The sequence below is a fragment of the Dendrobates tinctorius genome, unplaced genomic scaffold (assembly GCF_039654945.1).
Source record: "Dendrobates tinctorius isolate UK_male_01 unplaced genomic scaffold, ASM3965494v1 ptg000162l, whole genome shotgun sequence".
NCBI lineage: Eukaryota > Metazoa > Chordata > Amphibia > Anura > Dendrobatidae > Dendrobates > Dendrobates tinctorius.
In genome coordinates, this window is record NW_027361829.1 from 40,768,736 (window position 1) to 40,793,214 (window position 24,479).

General features: G+C 46.2%; 1 protein-coding gene across 2 annotated transcripts in view; it reads left to right on the plus strand.

Moving 5' to 3' along the window:
• VPS41 (VPS41 subunit of HOPS complex) overlaps positions 1-24,479 on the plus strand; it is a 397,695-nt gene that overhangs the window by 65,706 nt on the left and 307,510 nt on the right. For both annotated transcript variants that reach the window (XM_073549967.1, XM_073549966.1), the window contains one exon: positions 4,982-5,089. In XM_073549967.1, the coding sequence (XP_073406068.1) occupies positions 4,982-5,089 (108 nt within the window). The remainder of the gene's footprint in view (positions 1-4,981; positions 5,090-24,479) is intronic.

Genomic DNA, 24,479 nt, shown 5'->3' on the forward strand with positions numbered 1-24,479 from the left:
TCTCTGCACTTCCCTGCTTCTCGGATGGTCTCCGGCGCTAGCAGCTCTTCCTGTGTTCAGCGGTCATGTTGTACCGCTCATTAAAGTAATGAATATGCACATGACTCCACTCCCATAGGCGTGGAGCGCGTATTCACTACTTTAATGAGCGGTACCACGAGACCACTGAACAATGGAAGGAGCTGCCGACGCCGGAGAAGCAAGAAGTGCTGAGACCGTGCTAGGAGGGGGTGGGGGGATCCATGCTATATTCACCTGTCCGCCTTCCACCGCCGCACGCTGCTGTGTCTTTCACGTCCTCTGGCTGTGACGTTCAGGTCAGAGGGCGCAGTGACGTGTTTAGTGCGCGCCCTCTGCCTGTACAGTCACTGTAGAGAGCTGGAAGACACAGCGGCGTGCGGCAGTGAAACAGGGACAGGTGAGCATTGCAAGTGCCGTGGGCCTGAGCCAGCGGCGACACAGCACCAGGCCCCCATAGTGCATATACATATATTAATTTGAAATGAGACATTTAGCAAATCATTGATCAGTTATTTGATCAATAATTTAATATTCGCTGTGCCATTATGGCCTCCTAAATAAATTAAAAGCAAGAGTGCATAAAATGCAAAATGTACATGAAGAGTCTCAGACTCACTCCCATGGCGCCAGAAAGGTGCAAGCGCAGATAAAGGCTGACCAGGTCTGGACATGGACATATCACATCTAACCACTGCACTATCAGACCAGCAACCACAGATGAAGGGTGAAACAGGCCCAGATACAGGTGCAAAAATCAAATAGAGCCTGGGGCAGGGCTGCTGTGTGTGTGCACAGCAGCCTAGATCAATCACAAAAAAGACACAGAAAGAATGGCGTGCACAACCTGGTCAGCCTTTACCTGCGCTTTATCACTATTTTTTATTTTAATTCTATTTTTTACAGGATTATGGTACCCAGGAGTCTCCTCTCCTCCAGACCCTGGGTACCATCCACACATTGAGCGCTCACTTTATGCATGGTGAGCATAGCCACGTGCGTAAAGTGAGCGTTTCAATGCATTCCTATGGGTGTGGAAACGCCGAGATTCCGTAAAAAGAATGAGCATGCTGCGTATTTTTCCGCTATGCGATTCCGCAGCAGAAAAATCCGCAGCATTAGCACAGCAATGCAGAATCCCATAGGATTACATGGGATGCGTTTTGGCGGCAATTCCGCAGCAGAAAAACGCTGCAAAAACGCAACGTGTGCACACAGCCTTAAGGGCATAAAAATTCAAAGTTGGAAAATTGCAAAATTTTCGCCAAATTTCCATTTTTTTCACAATTGCAAGTCATATCAAAGAAATTTTACCACTATCATGAAGTAGAATATGTTAAGAGAAAACATTGTCAGAATCACTGGGATCCATGGAAGCGTTCCAGAGTTATTACCTCATAATGGGACAGTGGTCAGAATTGTAAAAATTGGCCTGATCATTAACATGCAAACCACCCTTGGGGTAAAGGGGCTAATAGGATAATAATTTCCAGTTTGTACCGATGTGAAAGACTTACTTTTAAGTGCATAATAACAAGAGGTGCAGCAACTATGGCCACATTTAAAAAATCCCCTATATGAGAGCCATGTAGAATTTGGTGAGAGAGTGCTATTTATTGGTTGCCATACTAGGGGATAATTTATCTGCCAGAGTAGGAGCCCGCTTGGCTACATATTGAACTCTGTTATTCTGTGGGACATTGCAAAGTTTTTTATCCTTGTATAATAATGGCACATATTTCTCAATAATATTTGTGATGGTGTGATACTGTGGAGAGAATTCTGTAGAGAAAACTGTATTACCACACTGTCTTCCTGAAAATTGTGCATTTATTTTTGTTAGATTCTAAAAGTACTTTCCTATCCATTTTTTCAACGATTTTTTTTTTTGCCCTTTGTAAGCTCCAATTAGGATATCCCCTGGATTGAAACCTAGATAGTTTTTTTGCTTCTCTTGTAAACGACTCAGGTCTAGAGCAATTTCTCTTGACCCTAAATAATTCTCCTACGGGTATTTTCTTAGTTTCATGTGCTGGTTGAAATGATGAGGCCCCTAGATGGAATTTGTGTCCGTTTCTTTCCTGTATGGATACATTTCATTGGTCTCATCGTTGCCCAGTAAGGTCACATCAAGATAGTTTAATTTTTGTTTTTTCATGGCAAAAATTGAAAGCCAAATTGAAAGGATTATCATTCGGATAATTAACAAAGTTTGTAACTTCCATGTCACTACCTTTCCAGATAAAAATCTGGTCATCTATATGCCGTCCATAAAAATAGATCTTATCTTTGAAAACATTGTTTTCGTTGAAGATACAGTGCCTACAAGTAGTATTCAACCCCCTGCAGATTTAGCAGGTTTACACATTCGGAATTAACTTGGCATTGTGACATTTGGACTGTAGATCAGCCTGGAAGTGTGAAATGCACTGCAGCAAAAAAGAATGTTATTTCTTTGTTTAATTTTTTTTTAAATTGTGAAAAGTTTATTCAGAGGGTCATTTATTATTCAACCCCTCAAACCACCAGAATTCTGTTTGGTTCCCTTAAAGTATTAAGAAGTATTTCAGGCACAAAGAACAATGAGCTTCACATGTTTGGATTAATTATCTCTTTTTCCAGCCTTTTCTGACTATTTAAGACCCTCCCCAAACTTGTGAACAGCACTCATACATGGTCAACATGGGAAAGACAAAGGAGCATTCCAAGGCCATCAGAGACAAGATCGTGGAGGGTCACAAGGCTGGCAAGGGGTACAAAACCCTTTCCAAGGAGTTGGGCCTACCTGTCTCCACTGTTGGGAGCATCATCCGGAAGTGGAAGGCTTATGGAACTACTGTTAGCCTTCCACGGCCTGGACAGCCTTTGAAAGTTTCCTCCCGTGCCGAGGCCAGGCTTGTCCGAAGAGTCAAGGCTAACCCAAGGACAACAAGGAAGGAGCTCCGGGAAGATCTCATGGCAGTGGGGACATTGGTTTCAGTCAATACCATAAGTAACATACTCCACCGCAATGGTCTCCGTTCCAGACGAGCCCGTAAGGTACCTTTACTTTCAAAGCGTCATGTCAAGGCTCGTCTACAGTTTGCTCATGATCACTTGGAGGACTCTGAGACAGACTAGTTCAAGGTTCTCTGGTCTGATGAGACCAAGATCGAGATCTTTGGTGCCAACCACACATGTGACGTTTGGAGACTGGATGGCACTGCATACAACCCCAAGAATACCATCCCTACAGTCAAGCATGGTGGTGGCAGCATCATGCTGTGGGGCTGTTTCTCAGCCAAGGGGCCTGGCCATCTGGTCCGCATCCATGGGAAGATGGATAGCACGGCCTACCTGGAGATTTTGGCCAAGAACCTCCACTCCTCCATCAAGGATCTTAAGATGGGTCGTCATTTCATCTTCCAACAAGACAACGACCCAAAGCACACAGCCAGCAAAACCAAGGCCTGGTTCAAGAGGCAAAAAATCAAGGTGTTGGAGTGGCCTAGTCAGTCTCCTGACCTTAACCCAATTGAAAACTTGTGGAAGGAGCTCAAGATTAAAGTCCACATGAGACACCCAAAGAATCTAGATAGCTTGGAGAAGATCTGCATGGAGGAGTGGGCCAAGATAACTCCAGAGACCTGTGCCGGCCTGATCAGGTCTTATAAAAGACGATTATTAGCTGTAATTGCAAACAAGGGTTATTCCACAAAATATTAAACCTAGGGGTTGAATAATAATTGACCCACACTTGTATGTTTAAAATTTATTAAAATTTAACTGAGCAACATAACTTTTTGGTTTGTAAGATTTATGCATCTGTTAATAAATCCTGCTCCTGTGTGAAGTTTGAAGGCTCTAACTTATTTGCATCTTATCAAACCTGCTAAATCTGCAGGGGGTTGAATACTACTTGTAGGCACTGTACATTTTTCTTTGAAAACTGCCACTACCAAATTGGCTAGCGAGGGGGAAAATTCCTCCCCCCCCCATTTGCCCAAGTTTGATCCGATGTTTTTTCGGATCACACTTGGACTGATTATATGCTCGTCTGCACGATCCCTTGGTTACACTCCTCATCTAGTCTGGCAGGCCTGAAGTTTGGTAGTGTTCTGCATCTGGGTGTCCGCCTCCAGTAGGTATGTAGGCCCAAAATGATGCACGTCAGATCGCACATTCACTCTGCCAGCACCTTTATAGTCAATGCCCCCATCGGCACATACAACACCCAAATCCTGTTTCGTGGGGCAAGGGGGGCAAGTTTCAGATGGAAGTTCTGACAGGACCAACAAACGTGTGACAAAATGCAGTGTGACAGCACCCTAAGGGGTGGTTTTGTCACAGAAGAGGTTTACTGTATCTCTGGCATATTGTGTCAAATATTTCTGCTGCTTTCTGTTGTTTTTATTGTATTGAGGGTATAGATAAGTTATTTTAATGCACCCATTATGGCTAATGCTGATATCACTGAAATCTCCAGGAAAAGCTCCCAGTAGACTAGCAGTAAAATTGATAAATTTACTCCAAATGTGCTAGTGCCTAAAACCTAACTTTTATTATTTGCAATAACAACACTGTAAATGCAAGTATCTTCCATGTTCTTGAACAATAGACTGAAGCAATAAATATAGCATAGTAGGTTCACAAATTCAGCATGGAAGAGGGAAATCTCACTAAAGGAAATCTGTCAGCAGGGTTTTGCTACCTCATCTAACAGGCAAAGAGAAGCTGAATCCAGCGATGTATCACTTGGATTACTGGGTGCAGCCGTTCTCACACAATCAGAGCTTTTATATTTAGAAAGAAGCAGAGCTGAGGAAGCTAACCCCGCCCACATAAGGCTCTGTATGGACTATATACACAGTAAATATAAATTTGCTGAACTTGTAATACCTTTTTAAGTACTTTTTTATTAAGTTGTCTGTAATTTCATACGTAAAAATCATATTTTATGTCTTGTCATTTATTTCTCATTTAGGAGGATGATAGTGAAGAAGAACCAAAGCTGAAATATGAAAGACTGTCAAATGGAGTGACTGACATCTTACAAGAAGATGCCGCGAGCTGTATGACAGTCCATGAGAAGGTATATCTACATTAATGGATACCATTTACCTAATGTTTTCTTTTTGTCAACAGTAGATGCTGAAATAGAGTGGTCAGTGTTATTACTTTCTTAGAATCGTAGAGTTGGAAGGGACCTCCTGGGCCATCTGGTCCAACCCCCTGCTCAAAGCAGCCAAAGATTATGTAGAGGGGTTCAAAAATTTCTTCTGCTATCTCCTTCAGTACTCTGGGGTGTAATTCATCTGGACCTGGAGACTTGAATTCATTTAGGTTAGCTAAGTGTTTCCTCACTATCTTTCTGTTTATAGATATCCTGGATTCTTCTATTCTCTTAATAGGACAGTGAAGAACAGTTGATGTTACATTTCCTTTCTGAGAGAAAACAGATGCAAAATAGGAATTTAAAAGTTCGGCCTTCTCAACATCCTGTCTTACAATTTCATCATTTTCATCCTGTAAAAATCCTATAGCATCTTTGAGTTTTCTTTTACTTTTGACATATCCCCAAAATCCTTTATTATTGCTTTTGACATCTTTTGCAAGCCTCAATTCATTGTCAGCTTTAGATAATCTGATTTGTGCCCTGCAGGTTCTGCAGACAGCATTATATTCTTCTTTAGATATGCCTCCCTCTTTCCATTTTATAAACATTTTTTTCTTCCTTTTTAGCATGTGCTTAAGTTGTGTGTTCATCCATCCTGGCTTCCTTAAATGCTTCCTATTCTTCCCTCTTTTCGGAATTGTTAACAATTGTGCTTTGAGAATTTCATTTTTCAAGATTTCCCATCCTTCCTGGACATTATTAATCCGTGTTTAGTGCTTGCTAAGGCTACTTTCACACATCAGGTTTTCGGCGTCAGGCGCGATCCGGCGTCGTGCCGGAATGCCGGATCCGGCAAATGTTTTGTAAAACCTGATGTGCCGGATCCGTCTTGTTCTTGACAGACAAAACCGGATCCGTCTCATTCGGTTCATCCGTTTTTCTATCCGTTTTTCGACGGATTACGCCGGATCTGGTTTTTAAAATTGACCCTTGTGGCCTTCCGAACGGGATTGGCTACTGGAAAACTATATATAGCATGTTCCTACAGCCCTTCTTTGACAGGTTGTAGAGGAGAAAGTGCAGGTTGGAGAGAAGAGCAAGTTACTGGCGAAGATGGATGTTGTCATTGGAAATATTACCACTAGAAGTTCTGTGACGGTTTCAGTAATGAGGGACAATTTTGCACTATACTTTATGTCACCTCAAGGCAGAGTACACTGGCAGGATGACAGAGTGTGAAAGATTTGTGCCCTAACCAAACTTGTGTACCTTCTGGACCAACAGTATATACCTTTGCCAACCAAAGTTGGCTATCTTGTCATGGTCTTACTATTTTTAGCTTTAGGCCACAGGTGTGTACCTGGTTGTGTTTTATGCAAAGTATTTCACCTTTTAACAAAAGTTGTGTACATTGTTAGGAAATCACCAACAATAAACACAACTTTTCAGGTGAAATACTTTGCTTCAAACACAACCAGGAACACAACTGTGGCAAAAAACTAAAATTTACCCACAGTTATATACCTGGTTTTGAATACCTTTTTACCTTTTAAATACCCTGTATTTAACCTTTTTTTTAAACATATTTCGCCGCAGAAAGAAATGACAGACAACCAGTGTAAACAATAATTTAACTTTTATTTAAAATATTTTTTTTTGTGTAAACTGTTTTTAAAGTTAAAAAAACTTTTTTAATAAAGGTTTGAAACCAACCAAATGGGCATTTTTATTACAAAAAAAACATTATAACTCGGTGTAGTGTGGGGTGGAAATACTGCTGGAGGGGCTGCGGGACACTTCGACAATGGGAGTGTGGAGAGAGGACTGGGATCGTGGTGGGGAAGGAACAGTTAGAGGTGATGGTGTGGAAAAAGCTACAGAATGGGTGGACATGTGGGAGGCAGAAGAGGAGGTGGGCGGTGGAGTGGAGGGTTGGGCAGGGACTGTAGGAGCAGATGATGTTGATGGAAAGTTGTTCGGGGAAGGAGTTTGGTACGGGGAAGGAGTTTGGTACGGGGAAGGAGTTTGGTACGGGGCAGGTTGCTGGAAGTGGGGAGATGTCTGGTACTGGGGAGGTTGCTGGTACTGGGAAGGTTGCTGGTACTGGTGAGGTTGCTGGTATGTAATAGGAGGGGGAGGACGGAAAGTGGCTGGAGGGGGTGCAGATGTAATAGGAGGGGGAGGATGGAAAGTGGCTGGAGGGGGTGCAGATGTAATAGGAGGGGGAGGATGGAAAGTGGCTGGAGGGGGTGCAGGTGGAGGAACTACAGTGGTGGGAGGTGGAGGTTGGGAGGTAACCTGCTGTAGAGCACCGTGGCACGAATGCATTACATGCATCTGCTGGGTAGGAGATAGTGTTGCCATGCGCTCCACAACAGACCTGAAAAAGGTGTGGTTTGGCGAAGATCTTGCTTCTGAATGCATGGTTTGCAGAAGTGTCTTCACCTCCGGAATGCTGGAGTTGATCTGCTGAAAGCCTGCGGAGATTTGCTCTGACAAGACTTTTAGACAGTTCTGGAAAGATGCATTCAGATGCAAGAACTCTGACGCATAACTCTTTTCCTGACCCCTCTGCCGCTGCCGCCCAGTACCCGCAGGTGTACTAGAGGTGGCAGGGGCAGAAGGGTGGGGTAAAGGGAAAGCGATCTCCTAACCAGCAGCTTCATGTAATGTAGGCGGCCACGATGCTCCTGTGCTGGTGGATGGGACAGATGGGTCGAATGTGTGGGAAGGCTGGGAAGGTGCAGATGTACCGGGGCGGTCGAAGTGTCCCTCGGTGCCGGTCTCCTCAGGGATCGCCTCAGAAGGGTCCAATCGTGCAGGCTCCCGAGTGCTGCTCACCGTGCTGTGGAATAAAGAGAAAAAAAAACAATTAAAATACTGACATGGTATGGCCCTGGCTGAAAAAAAAAAGTTACATCTAACATTTTTTTTCACATGTGGTGTGTAATATTTACCTTCTAGTGACCATTGTTTCCCGGAGGAACGACAGGGCTTGTGCGTACTTGTACTTGCTCCTGCGTCCTCCAGATCCACTCGGGGCCCGCATCTCTTTATTGAACTCCTTCTTGAAACGATCCCTCACAGACCGCCACCGATTCACAATTCTGTTCCCTGAAACGAGAAAGGAGTGGTTAGTATACAACATCAGTGTTTCACAAACTCCAGTCCTCATGGTCCCCAGGGGTCATGTTTTCAGGATTTCCATAGTAAATAGAAATCCTGAACACATGATCCGTGGGGACCACGAGGACTGGAGTTCGGGAAACACTGGTTTACATCAAGCAACCGGTACTGTATATACTTACGCTCTTTAATCTGGGCCCGAACATCGAGGTCCTCCCAGCGGCCCACAAGGAGCGAACAGATTTCCTCCCAGAGTCGTCGGGTAACGATAAGGTCAGCGTGGCGGCGGTCAGCCATATTCCAGAGCGGCTCCCTTTCTCTGACGAGATCGATGAGGTGGTCCACATCGAGTCCTCCATCCTCACCGTCAGAGTCGGGAGCACGCTGTGAAGGCAAAAGAAAAAGACAAAAATAACATAATTAGCCTCCACAAAAGAAATGAAATAAAAAGTGCAAAAAAACAAAGCAAAAATATTTATACTTACACGCTGGTGACCGCCGCGTTGCTGTCGCCGACGACCCTGGGAGGCACTGCGAGGACCTCTTGGCCGAGCACCAGATTGGGAAGACTAGAGAAGAAAACAAAAAATGTTATGTCTTTGGATGTAGGCATTTGTTTGCTGTGTGTGGTCTGCAGAACATTGTTTTCTATGTGTTGTGTGTAGTGTGATGTTGTGTTTCTGCGTTTGATGCAAAAAACTTACCAATTGTGAGCCCACTCCAAGTGTCTGTCCACCCCTTCCTTCTTCTTCTGGGAGCTCCTCTTCATCTTGTGAATCCTGTTTTGAAATAAAAGGCAATGAATAGACATATATTACAGAGATGATAGATTTTGGAAATAAAAACTTACCGTCAAACGCTGACGATGCGAGGGAGGGCTCCCAGAAGATGATGTGCTGTCTTCCTGGTGGCCACACTCCATGCCTGTGGGTGGTGTTCCAGCTGCTGCCATTGCTGCTGCTGCTGCTGCATCTATTGGGCGGCTGTTGAATAAAGAGAAACAAAGGGCCAATGAATATCTTGATATTCAATAGCCCTAGTTTGGAGGAATGGGGGATTTGATAATTACCGTCTCTCATCTGCTGCTGGCCTCCCCTCCTCAGCATGTTCCATTTGCTGCTCCATTTGGGGTGGTGGTGGTGCTGATGGTGCTGCAGTGGTCTCCTGCCTTCTCCTGCTGCGCTTGGTTGCTTTCTTGGGTGGCATGTTGGGTGTGGCTGTGGGTCCCACTGTCTTGCTTTTATATATGTCTTGTGGGCAGAGCTACTGAGCATGCTCAGACCAAAAAAACCGGATCCGGCCACCGGATCCGGCTTTCGCCGGATCAGGCGCATTGCGGCGCTCATAGGCTTTCATTGTGTGAAAAAGCCGGACGCGCCGGATCCGGCGTGTCCGGCTTTTTCGCCGGAGACAAAAAACGTTACAGTAGCCGTTTTTTCCAGACGCCGGATCGCGACACATTGCCGGATCCGGCGAAAACCGGATGAAACGCATGGCCATCAGGCGCGATCCGGCGCAAATGCAAGTCAATGGGGGGGAAACCGGATCCGGCATTGCATTTCGCCGGATCCGTTTTCTGTCAAAAGCGCCGGATCGCGCCTGACGGCGAAAACCTGATGTGTGAAAGAGGCCTAATGGTTATTCCTTAGTAATGCATTCACTACCTAACCATTGTCTCCAATCACTGATATGTGGCCACTAGAGATGAGCGACTTTGCCTTTTTTCGGGTCGAATCGGGTTTTTCTCAAAAGTCGGGTCGAATGAAATCGGCCGATTATCGTGAAAAGTCGAAGGCCGACTGAAACACGAAACCCAATGCAAGTCAATGGGGAAGAAAAGTCGGCAGTGAGTGGAGGACAGGAAACACACCTACAGTGCCCATTTTAATGCCAAAAACATCAATTCTTATTACTTAAGCTTGTCAACCTTAATTTACATTATAATAATAGTTAGGCATTGAAAACTGGGGGTTATTTGGCTAAAGTTGTGGGGGGGTAGGGCTGGCTCCAGATTTTCGTTGGCCCTGGGCCAAAGAGTGTCACTGGGCTCTTTTAACACATGCCACAATTCATGATGATCCTCTAATACGGCAGAGAAATAGCGGTATAGTGCAATGAAAAATACTTCACTTCTTACATCTCATGACTGATATCCATTTTAAACCCGCTGAACCCCGTTAGTGATGGGGATCTGGGATTACAATTCTTCCCCGCGAATGAGGATTTCCCAGTAAGTGCAGGTCAACCGGAATTCTGGAATTAGGCCTAACCGGCATTCCAGAAAAAATGAAAAAATTGAGTGTCCAAACCACAGGTGCTGTTGCTTGCTTAACAGCTGGGCTCCTATGCTGAGTAGCACGCAGTTCTTACATAAACAGGCGGCATAACTTGGTTCTCTGGAGGACTCCTCTGCTGAGTAGCAGAAAGTGCTACCAAAGCCACCAAATATAAAAGAAACCACTGAAAATGTATTATTGAAACAGATAAAGCAGCAAATCATAATGAGGTGATCATTATGGGGGACTTCAACTACCCCGACATAGACTGGGAAACTGAAACCTGCGTATCTCAGAAAGGAAACCAATTTCTGTCAGTGACCAAAGATAATTATCTGTCACAACTTGTGCAGGGCCCAACTAGAGGGACAGCCCTTCTGGACTTAATTTTAAGCAACAGGCCAGATAGAATAACAGAAGTACGAGTCGATGGGCACCTAGGGAACAGTGACCACAATATAATACAATTCCACTTGTCCTTCAGTAAGGTGCCCTGGAAGGGGGTTACAAAAATGCTGAATTTCAGGAAAGCAAAGTTTGATCAGCTTTGAGAGGACCTTCGCCGAATTGATTGGGACAATGTCCTCAAAAATAGGAGCACAGAAAATAAATGGGAAATATTTAAATCAGTTTTACACACCCACTGCGAGCTAGCAATACCGTACAGAAATAAAAGGGTTAGGAACAGGAGAACACCAATGTGGCTAAATAAGGATGTAAAAAGGGCAATAAATAACAAGAACAAGGCATTTAAGAAGCTAAAACAAGAAGGCAATGAAGAAGCATTAAAAAGTTATAGAGAAAAAAATAGAATGTGTAAAAAACACATACATTTAGCAAAAGTGGAAACTGAGAGACTCATTGCTAAGAAAAGTAAAACAAACCCCAAACTATTCTTTAATTATATAACCAGTAAAATGATTAAAATTGATGGTGTCGACCCTTTAAAGAACAATGAGGGTGAAATCATAGAGAGCGATGTGGGAAAAGCAAATGTTTTAAATACTTTTTTCTCAATAGTGTTCACTCAGGAAAAGGATTTGCCAGGGGAAATGCAGAGTGATAATGTAAACTACCCATTAAGTATTACCTGCCTAACCCAGGAAGAAGTGCAGAACCGCCTTAGTAAGATTAAAATTGACAAATCACCAGGCCCTGATAGCATTCACCCTCGGGTATTAAGGGAGTTAAGTAATGTGATAGACAGGCCTCTATTCCTTATATTTAAAGACTCTATAGAAACAGGTTCTGTTCCTTTTGATTGGCGGCAAGCAAATGTGGTACCAATATTCAAAAAGGGGTGTAAAAGGGAACCTGGAAACTATAGGCCAGTAAGCTTAACATCTGTTGTGGGTAAAATTTTTGAAGGGTTTCTAAGGGATACCATTATGGAATATCTCAATGTTAATAAATGTTTAACTCCATATCAACATGGATTTATAAAGGATCGCTCCTGTCAAACTAACCTGATCAGCTTCTATGAGGATGTAAGCTCTCAAGTAGACCAAGGAGAATCATTGGATGTCATTTATCTCGACTTCTCTAAAGCATTTGACACTGTCCCACATAAAAGATTGGTAAGTAAGATGAGAAAGCTTGGGCTAGGGGAAAATGTGTGTAGATGGGTAGGTAGCTGGCTTAGTGATAGAAAACAAAGAGTGGTTATTAATGGTGCATACTCAGATTGGGCCAGGGTTACTAGTGGGGTAGCACAGGGTTCTGTATTGGGCCCCCTACTATTTAATATATTTATTAATTATCTAGTGGATGGCATACACAGTAAAATATCAGTATTTGCAGATGATACAAAACTATGTAAGGTAGTTAACACAAAGGAGGACAGTTTGCAACTACAGACAGATTTGAGTAAATTGGAGAATTGGGCTGAAAGATGGCAAATGAGGTTTAACACAGATAAGTGTAAGGTTATGCACATGGGAAGGAGAAACAGATGCTACAATTACTTACTAAATGGGAAACTGCTGGGGAAATCAGACATGGAAAAAGACTTAGGCATCTTAGTCAATAAGAAGCTAAATTGGAGTGCCCAGTGTCAGGCAGCTGCCACCAAAGCAAATAGGGTCATGGGATGCATTAGAAGAGGTCTGGGGACACAAGATGAAAACATAATTGTCCCTCTGTACAAATCACTCGTCAGACCACACTTGGAGTATTGTGTGCAATTTTGGACGCCGGTGCTCAAGAAAGACATTACTGAACTTGAAAGGGTTCAAAGGCGGGCTACTAAAATGATAAATGGAGTTGGTTCACTACAATACCCCGAAAGGTTGTCAAAATTAGGTCTATTTACTCTAGAAAAGAGAAGACCTAACATATATATGTACAAGTATATCAGCGGGCAATACAGAGATCTGTCCAATGAACTGTTTGTACCAGGACTGTGACAAGAACAAGGGGGCATTCTCTTCGTTTGGAGGAAAGACAATTTCTGCACCAGCATAGAAGAGGGTTCTTCATGGTAAGAGCAGTGAGGCTCTGGAATTCTCTTCCTGAGGAAGTGGTGATGGCCAACTCACTGAATGAATTTAAGAAAGGAATGGATGCTTTTCTTGTGAGTAACAGTATAGAAGGTTACGAATAACATCATAATATAGGTAGATGGTTCACCCAGCTTAGGGGAAGGAATTTTTTTCCCTATGGAGAAAATTGGCTTCTACTCTGTGGGGTTTTTTGCCTTCCCCAGGATCAACAATGCAGAACAGCTGCACTAAAAATAGGCTGAACTTGATGGACATAAGGTCTTCCTTCAGCCTTCAAAACTATGTTACTATGTTATTAATGAAAATGAAGTTACGCTTTTGGTGAACGAACCGTTCTCGAACGGAACCTCGAACAGCCGAATTTTAAGCAAAGTGTTCGAGTTCGACGAACGGCTCGAACACCGCCCAAAGCAGCTGGAATTTTAACTTGGCGAACAGGTCGACTCGAACACCGCTCATCTCTAATCAGGAGGCAAACTCAGATTTTCTCAGGCCCAGTATGGATTCGACAAGATTGTAGAAAGTTGAGAAAGGGTACAGTATCACCGGATAACAGGTGTGTATATATAGCATAGTTTAAACATTAAAAACCTATGCCTATATATCAGGAAGCAGACTCGGAGGGTCTCAGGCCCAGTATGGATTTGACGTGATTGTACAAAGTTGAGAAAGGGTACAGTATCACCGGATAACAGGTATATATATATATGTAGCGTAGTGTACACCTGAAAAACCTATGTCTATATATCAGGAGGCAGACTCAGAGGGTCTCAGGCCCAGTATTGATTTGACGTGATTGTAGAAAGTTGAGAAAGGGTACAGTATCACTGGATAGCATATATATAATATATAGCATATAACCCTGTACCTGACCTTGCCACGCCAACATTTTTTCTTGCTCCCTGAGAAGCATCCTCCTCCCCAAAATAATCATCCCCATCATCCTCCTCTTCTTCCTCCACCTCGTCCACGAGACTTCCCTGAGCAGGCAATGGCTGACTGTCATCAAGGCTTCCCTCCTCCTCTTCCTCCTCGGCTGCAGATGCCTGCTCCTTAATGTGCATCAAAGTTTGCATGAGCAGACGCATAAGTGGGATGCTCATGCTTATGATGGCGTCGTCTGCGCTTACCAGCCGTGTGCATTCCTCAAAACACTGAAGGATTTTTACAGAGGTCTTTCAGCTTCGACCACTGCACACCAGACAACTCCATGTCTGCCTGCAAACTGCCTGCCCGTGTATCCTCCCACAAATGCATTACAGCCTGCCTCTGTTCGCACAGCATCTGAACCATGTGCAGGGTGGAGTTCCAACGTCGATAATTAGGCGGTGCTTGCGAAGGTGGAGCAATCGCTGCAGCTTCTGCATACGACTGAAGTGTACGGGCGACCGGCGGATGTGCGAGCACAGTCTTCGCACCTTATGGAGCAGGGGTGTTAACTCCGGATAATTATTGAGGAAGTACTGCACCACCAGGTTCAAGGTGTTAGCCAGGCAAGGTATATGTCTGAGTTTTGAAAGGGCTATGGCTGCCACAAAATTCTGGCCGTTATCACTAACTACCTTGCCTGCCTCAAGACGTAGACTGCCCAGCCATGACTCAGTTTGTCGCTGCAAGTAGTCGGCCAGTACCTCCGCGGTGTGTCTGTTGTCGCCCAAACACATCATCTTCAGCACAGCCTGCTGACGCTTACCAGTAGCTGTTCGATAGTGGGACACCTCGTGTGTAACACTGGCAGCTGCGGATGGAGTGCTCGTGCGAGTGCGCTCTGTGGACGAGCTTTCGCTTCTGGAGGAGGAGGGTCGAACGCCTACAGCCAACCGTTTCCTATACCGTGGGCTAGGCAGCACTGTCCCACCGCCGCTGTCCCCTGTGGACCCTGCATCCACCACATTAACCCAGTGCGCAGTGATGGACACGTAACGGCCCTGGCCATGCCTACTGGACCATGCATTTGTTGTGACCTCGACATTTGCTGCTGATGGTGTGCTAACCAGTGGGCTTACAGTGGGGGAAGCGATGTAGCATTGCTGACTACCTTCATTCGGAGCAGGTGCACATGTGGTACGTGAGATTTGGTAGTCCGTCCACGCTTGCAAGTGCATGGTGGTTAAATGTCTAAGCATGCAACTGGTATTCAAATTTCTCAGATTTTTCCCTCGGCTAAAGGTCTTTGCGCACTTCTTACAGATAACTTTTGCCTGATCATTAGGATTTTGTTAAAAATTCTTCCTACTCTTCCTACTATGGAAGACATTTTGAGACCTTGCATGATGTGCTAATTTGACCGTGTGGCCAAGCTGTCCTGCAACTCTTTTGGTTTTTGTAACCCGTTTTTGGACTGCTATGGTCCTGCCAGATAACAGCTGTTGCGATGTCGTTGCCTTCACCATTGAGGTCTGATGAACTCCCTCTTCTGGTGAAGGAAGGTAGTGAGGCTGATTACCAAGCACCTGAGCTGGGAGAGGATGACTGGGCATTTGAGGATTCTAGGAGAAATCACCAGCGAGGAGGAAGGGCGTCGGCTGCCTTATATCCAGTCAGAGATCCCCGTCGCCCAGTCATCCTCTCCCAGCTCAGGTGCTTGGTAATCAGCATCACTACCTTCCTTCACCAGAAGAGGGAGTTCATCAGACCTCAATGGTGAAGGGGAAAATGAACTCATAACAGTGGAGGGTGTCTATAGGATTGGTGAGAATTTGAATCTCACTATAGATTTGAGGACGCTGAACTATTGTCTCAGGCCCAGGAGAGATTACACCTCAATGTAACAAGCTGAAATTGGATGGTGTATGACAAGGTGGAGGGTGTCTATAGGATTGGTGAGAATTTGGATTTCACTAGAGATTTGAAGACGCTGACAATGATGCTCTCAGTCCAAGTATGGACGCAGGCAGCCTAATAAGCAGGACTGCTGCACACACAAAAGGGTGGAAAAATGAACGCTTGGTAACTGTGCAGAAAAGAGGATGAAAAGTATTTTTGCTTTTAAAAAAAGCAGTTTGCCCAGCAGTGTGCAAACAGCAATGCAGCTATCAGAAAGCCTTATAAGGCAGCCTAATAACCAACAGAGCTGATGCACAAAAATATAGCCTCCCCTGTAACTGCACACAAAGTGTTGTGTTGTAAGTGGAAATCGTTAACAGCAGAAGCAGTTTTTGAGTTCTTCCCTGCCTAACGCGCTCCCTTATTCTGAATCAGCAGCAGCCAGCAACCTCTCCCTAATGCTAAGATCGGCAGAAGTAAGATGGCGGTCAGCCTTCACGCCATTTTATAGCCCCTGTGACGCCACAGAAAGCCAGCCAATCACTTGCATGCCCTTCTCAAAGATGGTGGTGACCGATGCCTATGCCATCGCGTTGCCCACAGTGTGTGTCCTCCATCATTGGCTGAAAAAGGGCGCTGGAAGCATCTTTTGAAACTCGACTTTGGCGCTCTGGTCGCTGACCTCGTGGCCGACCTCACGCTATGGTCGGGTTTCGTTTCATGAAACCTGACTTCAGCGAAAGTCGCTGACTTTTGAATATGACCGACCCGTTCCGCTCAACTCTAGTGGCCACAAATCCTCCTGCTCTTCCTCATTTACACGGTGAGCCATAGATTTGAAGGCGAGCACTTTCGATTCTGCACCGTACAATCTATATTGGAATTATGGCAGCAACGGTGCAATACACTCATGGGGGGGGATAAGGAAACCAGGGACTAGAGATCTCCGTAGTAGCAATCGGTAGGGTTCACAGTGAAAAAACATGCACACTGTGTGTACAATTATGTATATTTGATTATTTAATTTCACTCTTGAACAGCTACCGCTCTGTCTGCCAAAAAAGTTTGGGTACCAGAACAGTACCTGGATCCCGTTCACTTGAATGGAGGGCCCAAACATCCACTGTTTGCCACACTGTCATGTACATGACAGCATGGCAACACTTCTTCTGATCGGCAATAGAATCATTAACACTTGTCAGACAGCCGCGATTCCCCCTCTGTCAAATGACAGCGTGAGCCCGCAGCAGTGATCGTATTTAAATTTTCCTACGGTCACTGGGGTTGGATAATAAGACTACTGCTCCCATCAGCCTACGCCTCCTCTCGCTATTACCAGCAAGAGCAGGAGCGACTGATGGGAGTATTCAACAGCCTGCGCTCTAAATAATTTTTTAAAAAAAGGAACAGCGTGGCTTTCCCTATATTTTAGATAACCAGTCCGGCAAAACTGACAGCTGGGTGTTACAACCCTCAGCTGTTAGCAAGGCTGGTTATCAAGAATAGAGGGTCCTCACACTTTTTGTTTTAATTATTTAAATAAATAATTTAAAAAAACGATGTGGGATCCCCCCAATTTTGACATCCAGCCTTGCTAAAGCAGACAGCTGGGGGCTGGTATTCTCAGGTTGGTATGGGGACAATGATATTGCCCTCCCCCAGCCTAAAAACAGCAGCCCACAGCTGCCTAGAAAAGGTGCATCTATTAGCTGCACCAGTCCTGGTGCTTTGCCTGGCTCTTCCAAATGGCCCTGTAGCAGTGGCAAGTGGAGTTCATATTTGTGAGGTTGATGTCACCTTTTGTACTGTCTGGTGACAGCAAGCCCACGGCTTAGTAATGAAGAGGCGTCTGTAAGACACTTATCCATTACTAATCCTATTGTTGTATTGTAAATAAAGACAAAGCCAAAATAAAGTATTTCTCTAGTCACCTTCCACGACAGCCATATCGGAGGATGTCTCCCCGCCCTAATGGGGGACAGGAAATGCACAAGAGGTTAAATAACCCTCCCCTTCCTGCTATCTCCAGTGTTTTTCCTGTCCCCTATGGGGCATGAAGAGGTCCGGATAGTGCTGCCGTGGCCGGCGACCGGAAGCACTACGATGATTACCTGGAGCCGGGCGGCCGAAGGTCGGGGGCTCCGCTCTCCTCCACATAATGGCTGCTCTCGTCTCCGCTTCGGCGGGACTCGGGACCCCTACCCGCATCTCCTGCACCCCTCTGCGTGGTAAAGCGAGGCGGTGATGTGCGTCCGGGATCCTCTGTGAGTTCCCCGGCGTCGTCCTCCCCATGCAGTAGGCGCACGCGCGCACCGGAAGTGACGGTGGGACCGGTGCCGAACTTCCGGTTTGCCTCCCACCGACGTTCCTGGCTGGAATGCTCATGCGGCCGGTATTACCAGCCCGCCGGTAGCGTCTCGGGCCCCCATCAGCGCTAGAGCTCCACCGACCCCCAGCATCCCACCGACACCGGCCGCTAACCAATAGAGGCAGGACCGGGGCCAAGGGGGCGGAGCCAGCAACCCTGGGGGAATGGAACGGCCGCTGAACAGCTGAAGAATCAGCTGCAAGGAGGGGTGATTGGAATGACCCCCACCTGTGGACCAGGGGAGGAGCAGAGGACACGCTGGTGGACCTCGGATATTTAAACCCTGGTCTGGGTGCGTCCAGGTAAGGCCATTTTCTGTACAGGTGACTGTGACAGACTGACCATGGACGGTGATAAGCCCCCATTATCTGCTTCTGCGGAGCCCAGCGTTCACCCTCTTTCTGTAAGTAGCGGGGTGGGTCCCCCATTTCTGTCTAGGTGGTCTCTGAGGTGACTTAGTATGCCTTCTCTCTCTGTTTTAGGGAGACAAGGCCTCTGACCCTAAAAAGAAACCGAGCCACAAGTGTGTGTGTGGTACCAAACTTCCCTCGGCATATAGGAAGAAGCTATGTCAGCCCTGCACAGATGATGTAATACGTGCAGAGCAGCCCTCCCTACTGGACAGCATAAAAACCCTCATCAAACAAGAAATCCATACTTCTATGATGACCATAGCCCATACCCCGACGCCACAGCCCCCTCCTGCTAGGAAAAGGAAGGCAGCCCCTGTGGAATGTGACTCTGGTGAAATTGATACCTCTAACTCAGAGGATGCCCAAATCCGATAACAAAAAATACTACTTCTCGTCTGAAGATATGGGGGATTTAGTTAATATGGTAATGGATGGGATTGGAAGAGGCGGAAGTGGAATACTCTATTCAGGATGAGATGTTTGGGGGACTGAAGCCCAAAGACCAAAAGGGGTTTCCTATTCACGAAAACATCCGAAACCTGGTTATGCAGGAATCAGCCCTCCCCGAGAAGAGACTGTGTTCCCTCAGAACTCAGGAACTGGTTTTCCTTGGATGGAGATTGCTCCCTATGGGAGGTCACTGAAGTGGACGTGCAGGTGTCCAGAGTAACTAAGAGACCGGCTCTTCCATTCGAAGATTCATCTCTGCTCAAGGATCCCATGGATCAGAAAACGGAGAGCTTGCTCAGGAAATCCTGGGATGCCTCCACAACCCTGCTTAAGGCCAATATAGCCTCTACATGTGTAGCCAGGTCCCTATTCCGCTGGCTGCGCACGCTGGAGGACCACCTCACTCAGGGGACCTCCAGGGAAGAAATCCTCGACTCTCTTCCCCTATTACAGAAAGCGACAGGGTTCCTAGCTGATGCTTCTGCTGAATCCATACGAGTAGCAGCAAAGTCTGCGGTCCTTTCCAACTCAGCCAGAAGAACACTGTGGCTGAAATCTTGGGGAGGAGACTTTACGTCAAAAACAAAACTCTGTGCGATTCCCTTCCAGAGAAATTATGTATTTGGCCCAGCCCTGGATGACATCCTGGAGAAAGCCACGGATAAGAAAAAGTCGCTTTCAGAACAAAAGAAACCTAGGAAACTATTTTTTCAGGGTTATAATAAATTTAAAGCCCTTGAACCAAGTGGTAAAGTACAAACGATTCAAGATGGAGTCGGTCAAGTCAGCAATCCCCCTCATAGGACAAAATTCGGTGATGGCCACAATAGACCTGAGGGACGCTTACTATCACGTCCCGACCTCAGGAGATTCCTCAGGTTTGCGGTTTCCCAGGGTCCCCAGGTCAACCATTACCAGTTCAACGTTCTGCTGTTTGGGGTGTCATCAGCCACTCGAGTGTTTACCAAGATAATGGCAGATGCAATGATCTTCATCCGCAAGCAGGTGATCTGCATTGTCCCATACCAAGACGATCTTCTAATAATGGCTCCATCCATATCTCGCCTGAACCAGGATATAGAGAGAACCCTGGAGATTTTACCGTCCTTAGGTTGGATTCCCAACCTGGAGAAATCAGACCTTCTTCCTTCTGCAAGGAAAAAGTTCTTGGGGATACTCTTGGACTCAGGAAAGCGAACATCTTTTCTACCCTGGGAACGACAACTCGACCTTGTTCAGAGAGTCTCCAAGTTCAGAGACCAGAGGGCACCAACCCTAAGAGACTCAATGTCCATCCTAGGTTTGCTCACAGCCTGCATTCAAGCTGTCTCATGGGCTTAAGCCCATACTCGTATCCTTCAGTCCTATGTACTCCGGTGTTTGAAGAAATATCGGAATACACTGAACAAGAGAACTCCTCTTCCCGGTCACGTGAAGGCGTCTCTCCTATGGTGGCTGGACTACCAGAATCTCCAGCGGGATGTCAGCTGGGATTAGCTCCCCCTGAAAACCGTCACCACAGATGCCAGTCAGAGAAGCTGGGGTGCTATAGTGGAGAAATCACACTTCCAGGGGATATAGGCCCCAGACGTCAGGGCCAGGTCCTCAAATGTGAGAGAACAGAAAGCTGTAGAGGAAGCGTTGAAGGCAGCGTCAACCCTTGTCAAAAATCATCATGTACGCATCTGCTCAGACAATATGACTACAGTGTCCTACATCCGACACCAAGAAGGCACAAAATACTTCAACCTAAAATTGGTGGCTGCAAGAATCTTTTCTTGGGCAGAGAAACATCTGCTGTCCATATCAGCAGTACATCTAAGGGCATCGGACAACGCGGAGGCGGACTATCTCAGCAGGAAGGATGTTCATCCCGGGGAATGGAGCCTAGACCAAACGTTTTTTTTTTGTCTCTGGAGTCAAGGTGGGGAAATCCCGATGTGGACCTTTTTGCCAGCGGTCAAAATGCGAAGGTGGAAACTTTTTTTTCCCCTCAGTCCCAACGACGGAGCGTGGGAAGTAGATGCCTTCTCCCATCCGTGGCAGTTCAATCTGGCTTATGCCTTCCCTCCGATTCCCATGATAGCGAGAACACTGTAGAAGGTACGGGCAGAGCAAGTCACTACAATCCTAGTGGCTCCCTTGTGGCCAGGGAGAAGCTGGTACGGAGCCCTATGGAACATGGCTCAGGAAGGCCCATTACTTCTGCCCCAGAGGGCCAATTTCCTTCACCAGGGCCCTCTACTACACCCAGACCCGCACAAAATGAACCTTGAGGCCTGGCTACTGAAGCCGAAATTCTAAAGGCTAATGGCCTGTCCGAAAAAGTAATCCAAACTCTACAGAAGAGTAGGAAACCGGTGACTAACGCCATCTACGGGAAGGTCTGGAAGAAGTTTTCATCTTGGTGTTCCCCAAATGCTCCAGACCCCTTCCATCCTAATATCGCGCAGATCTTAGCGTTTCTTCAAGATGGCCTAGATCTAGGGCTCACACCTAGTACATTAAAGGTTCAGGTGTCAGCCCTTAGTTCATTCTATGATCAAGATCTGGCAAGCCATCGCTGGATCAAACAGTTCATAACCTCAGCATCTAGGGTCCATCCCAGACTCCGTAGTCAGGCTCCCACCTGGGACTTGAGCCTAGTTCTCAAGGGCTTGACCAGGGAGCCGTTTGAACCACTGTCCTCCACGACTCTGAAAAACTTAACACTAAATACTGTGTTTTTGGTAGCAATTACTACCGCAAGGCGCATAGGAGAATTGCAGGCCCTTTCAATACAGGAGCCATACTTGACCATCACGGAGGATAGCATCATCCTGAGGTTAGATCCCTCCTTTATGCCTAAGGTAGTCTCGAACTTTCATTGGTTCCAGGACATTATATTGCTTTCCTTATGTCCAAACTCCTCCAACACGAAGGAAGAAGTGTTTTACACCCTCGATGTCCATAGTATAGTTTTCTTCTACCTCCAGCAGACGGAGAGTTGGAGGATTGACCAGAATTTATTCATTCAAATTTCTGGTCGGAATAAAGGCAAGAAGGCGGCCAAAAATACAATCGCAAATTGGATCAAGCAAGCTGTCAGCCTCGCCTACTCGTCACAGAACATTCCCCCTCCTACATCTCTGAAAGCCCACTCTACTCGTTCAGTATCAACATCGTGGGCAGAAAGAGGGAACACATCTTCTGAGCAGATATGCAGAGCTGCCTCCTGGTCATCTGTCCATACATTTACCAGACATTATAGACTAAATTTCAACAGGGATTTAACGTTTGGCAGACGTGTTCTGCAGGCTGTTGTCCCTCCCTAAGAAATTAGTTGTTGGTACTCCTCCGATATGGCTGTCGTGGAAGGTGACTAGAGAAAATAGAATTAGTCTTACCGGTAATTCGGTTTCTAGGAACCTTCCACGACAGCACTAATTTCCCTCCCTATCTGATACTCTACTGGATGATTCCTGCACTTTGGTGGTAACTATGCATGATAGTGTGCACAGAAAAAACACTGGAGGTAGCAGGAAGAGGAGGGTTATTTAACCTCTTGTTCATTTCCTGTCCTCCATTAGGGCGGGGAGACATCCTCCGATATGGCTGTCGTGGAAGGTTCCTAGAAACCGACTTGCCGTTAAGACTAATTCTATTTTTAATTGAAAGAATGACACAGACTCCTTTAATGATTCCAAATTAAACCATACTCGTGTCCTTGCCCATTCAATTGAAGCCACCTTCTCCTGTAATAAAACAAATATGAAAAACAACCATATCCCCCACCTCTCTGTCGTTCTGTCCCACGCCGTAATCCATGTGTTGGGATAAACAGTTTTCAACTGTTTATGGTGCCGACACATCCATCCAGGTTGCGAACCATTCAGGATTGAGTTGCTGCGAGCTCAATCCTGAATGGTTCGCAGCCTGGATGGTTCCCCCCCTTTCCACACAGCCCCTCATCATCCCCCCTTTCCACACTGCCCCTCATCATCCCCCTTTTTCCACACAGCCCCTCATCGTCCCCCCTTACCACACAGCCCCTCGTCACCCCCCTTTTCCACACAGCCCCTCGTCACCCCCCTTTTCCACATAGCCCCTTGTCACCCCCCTTTTCCACATAACCCCTCATCACTCCCCCTTTTCCACATAACCCCTCATCACCCCCATTTTTACACATAGACCCTCATCACCCCCATTTTTACACAGACCCTCATCATCCCCCCTTTTCCACACAGCACCTTATCACCCTCTTTTCCACACAACCCCTTATCACCCCCTTTTCCACAAAGCCCCTCATCACCCCCCCCTTTTTCACACAGCCCTTCATCACCCCCCTTTTCCACACAGCCCCTCATCATCCCCCCATTTTTCCACACAGACCTTCATCACCTTCTCCACACAGCCACTCATCACCCCCCTTTTCCACACAGCCCCTCATCACCCCCTTATCCACACAGCCCCACATCACCTTCCCTATGTGACCCCACTTAAGTTGCATCAACCCTTTCGAAAATACATCCTCAAAGCTCTCACACTGAGTCCTGGGTCCTCATTCCCATCTGTACATGGGTCAATTGTACAGCCCCTCAGTTCTCGCTTTGCTGTGCTTGCGTTATTCCATACCCGATGCCTGCGGGCTGTCTGTACTGGTCAACAACAAGTGCTGTGAAGTGACAGCTTTCTCATCACCTGTTGCTGCTAGCTTCTATTGATCTCATCGAGCACTCCGCAGCTGAGAGCGATGTGCGCAATCAGATCTATAGAAGCCGGCAGCAGCAGGCGATGAGAAAGCACTCGCATCACATCACTTGTTGGTGAGCAATGCAGACGGCCTGCCGGCACTGTGTATAGAAAAACGCACTTACCGCTCGGTTCACGCGATCCGAATACAGGGCAGAGCAGGCACTAATGTGAAGGAGGCAGGAGTTGTGGAGCTGGTCAGGGGGTGGGACCACTGGAGGATTCTCTGATTTCCCGGTGGGCCAGTCCGTCTGCGGGTCTATGATTGGGGTGGTGATCTCTTAAGGTGAGATCTTAGTGATTGCCTGCCCGTAACCTAATAAGTATGAGCCGAGTGCATGCATAGAAGAATTACATCGGACACAGAGCTAGATGTGTAGTCCTTTCTCGGCGAGAGCTGGCCAAGGACTGATTTTATTAGTACAAAACAAAAGATCATGTAGCAGGCCGGAAGAAGGCGTCGCACAGCTTCTAAGCAGCCATCATGTCAGTCTGTGATTGGTCCATTCTAGGTCTGTTCCATGTATGGTCTTCAGTGTATCCACTTCACATTCCAAGGATTCCTTCCAGGACGTAGTTCCAGGATGCAGATGCCTTCTTGCCACACCACATTTGAACTAGCATATGTAAGGTTAATAATTGATTTCATTAGCCATTCTCTCCTTCACATAATCAGGCCCCAGTATCTCAGCAATTCCAAGAGTGCTGCATCCCTCTATAACGCATAAAGCAATT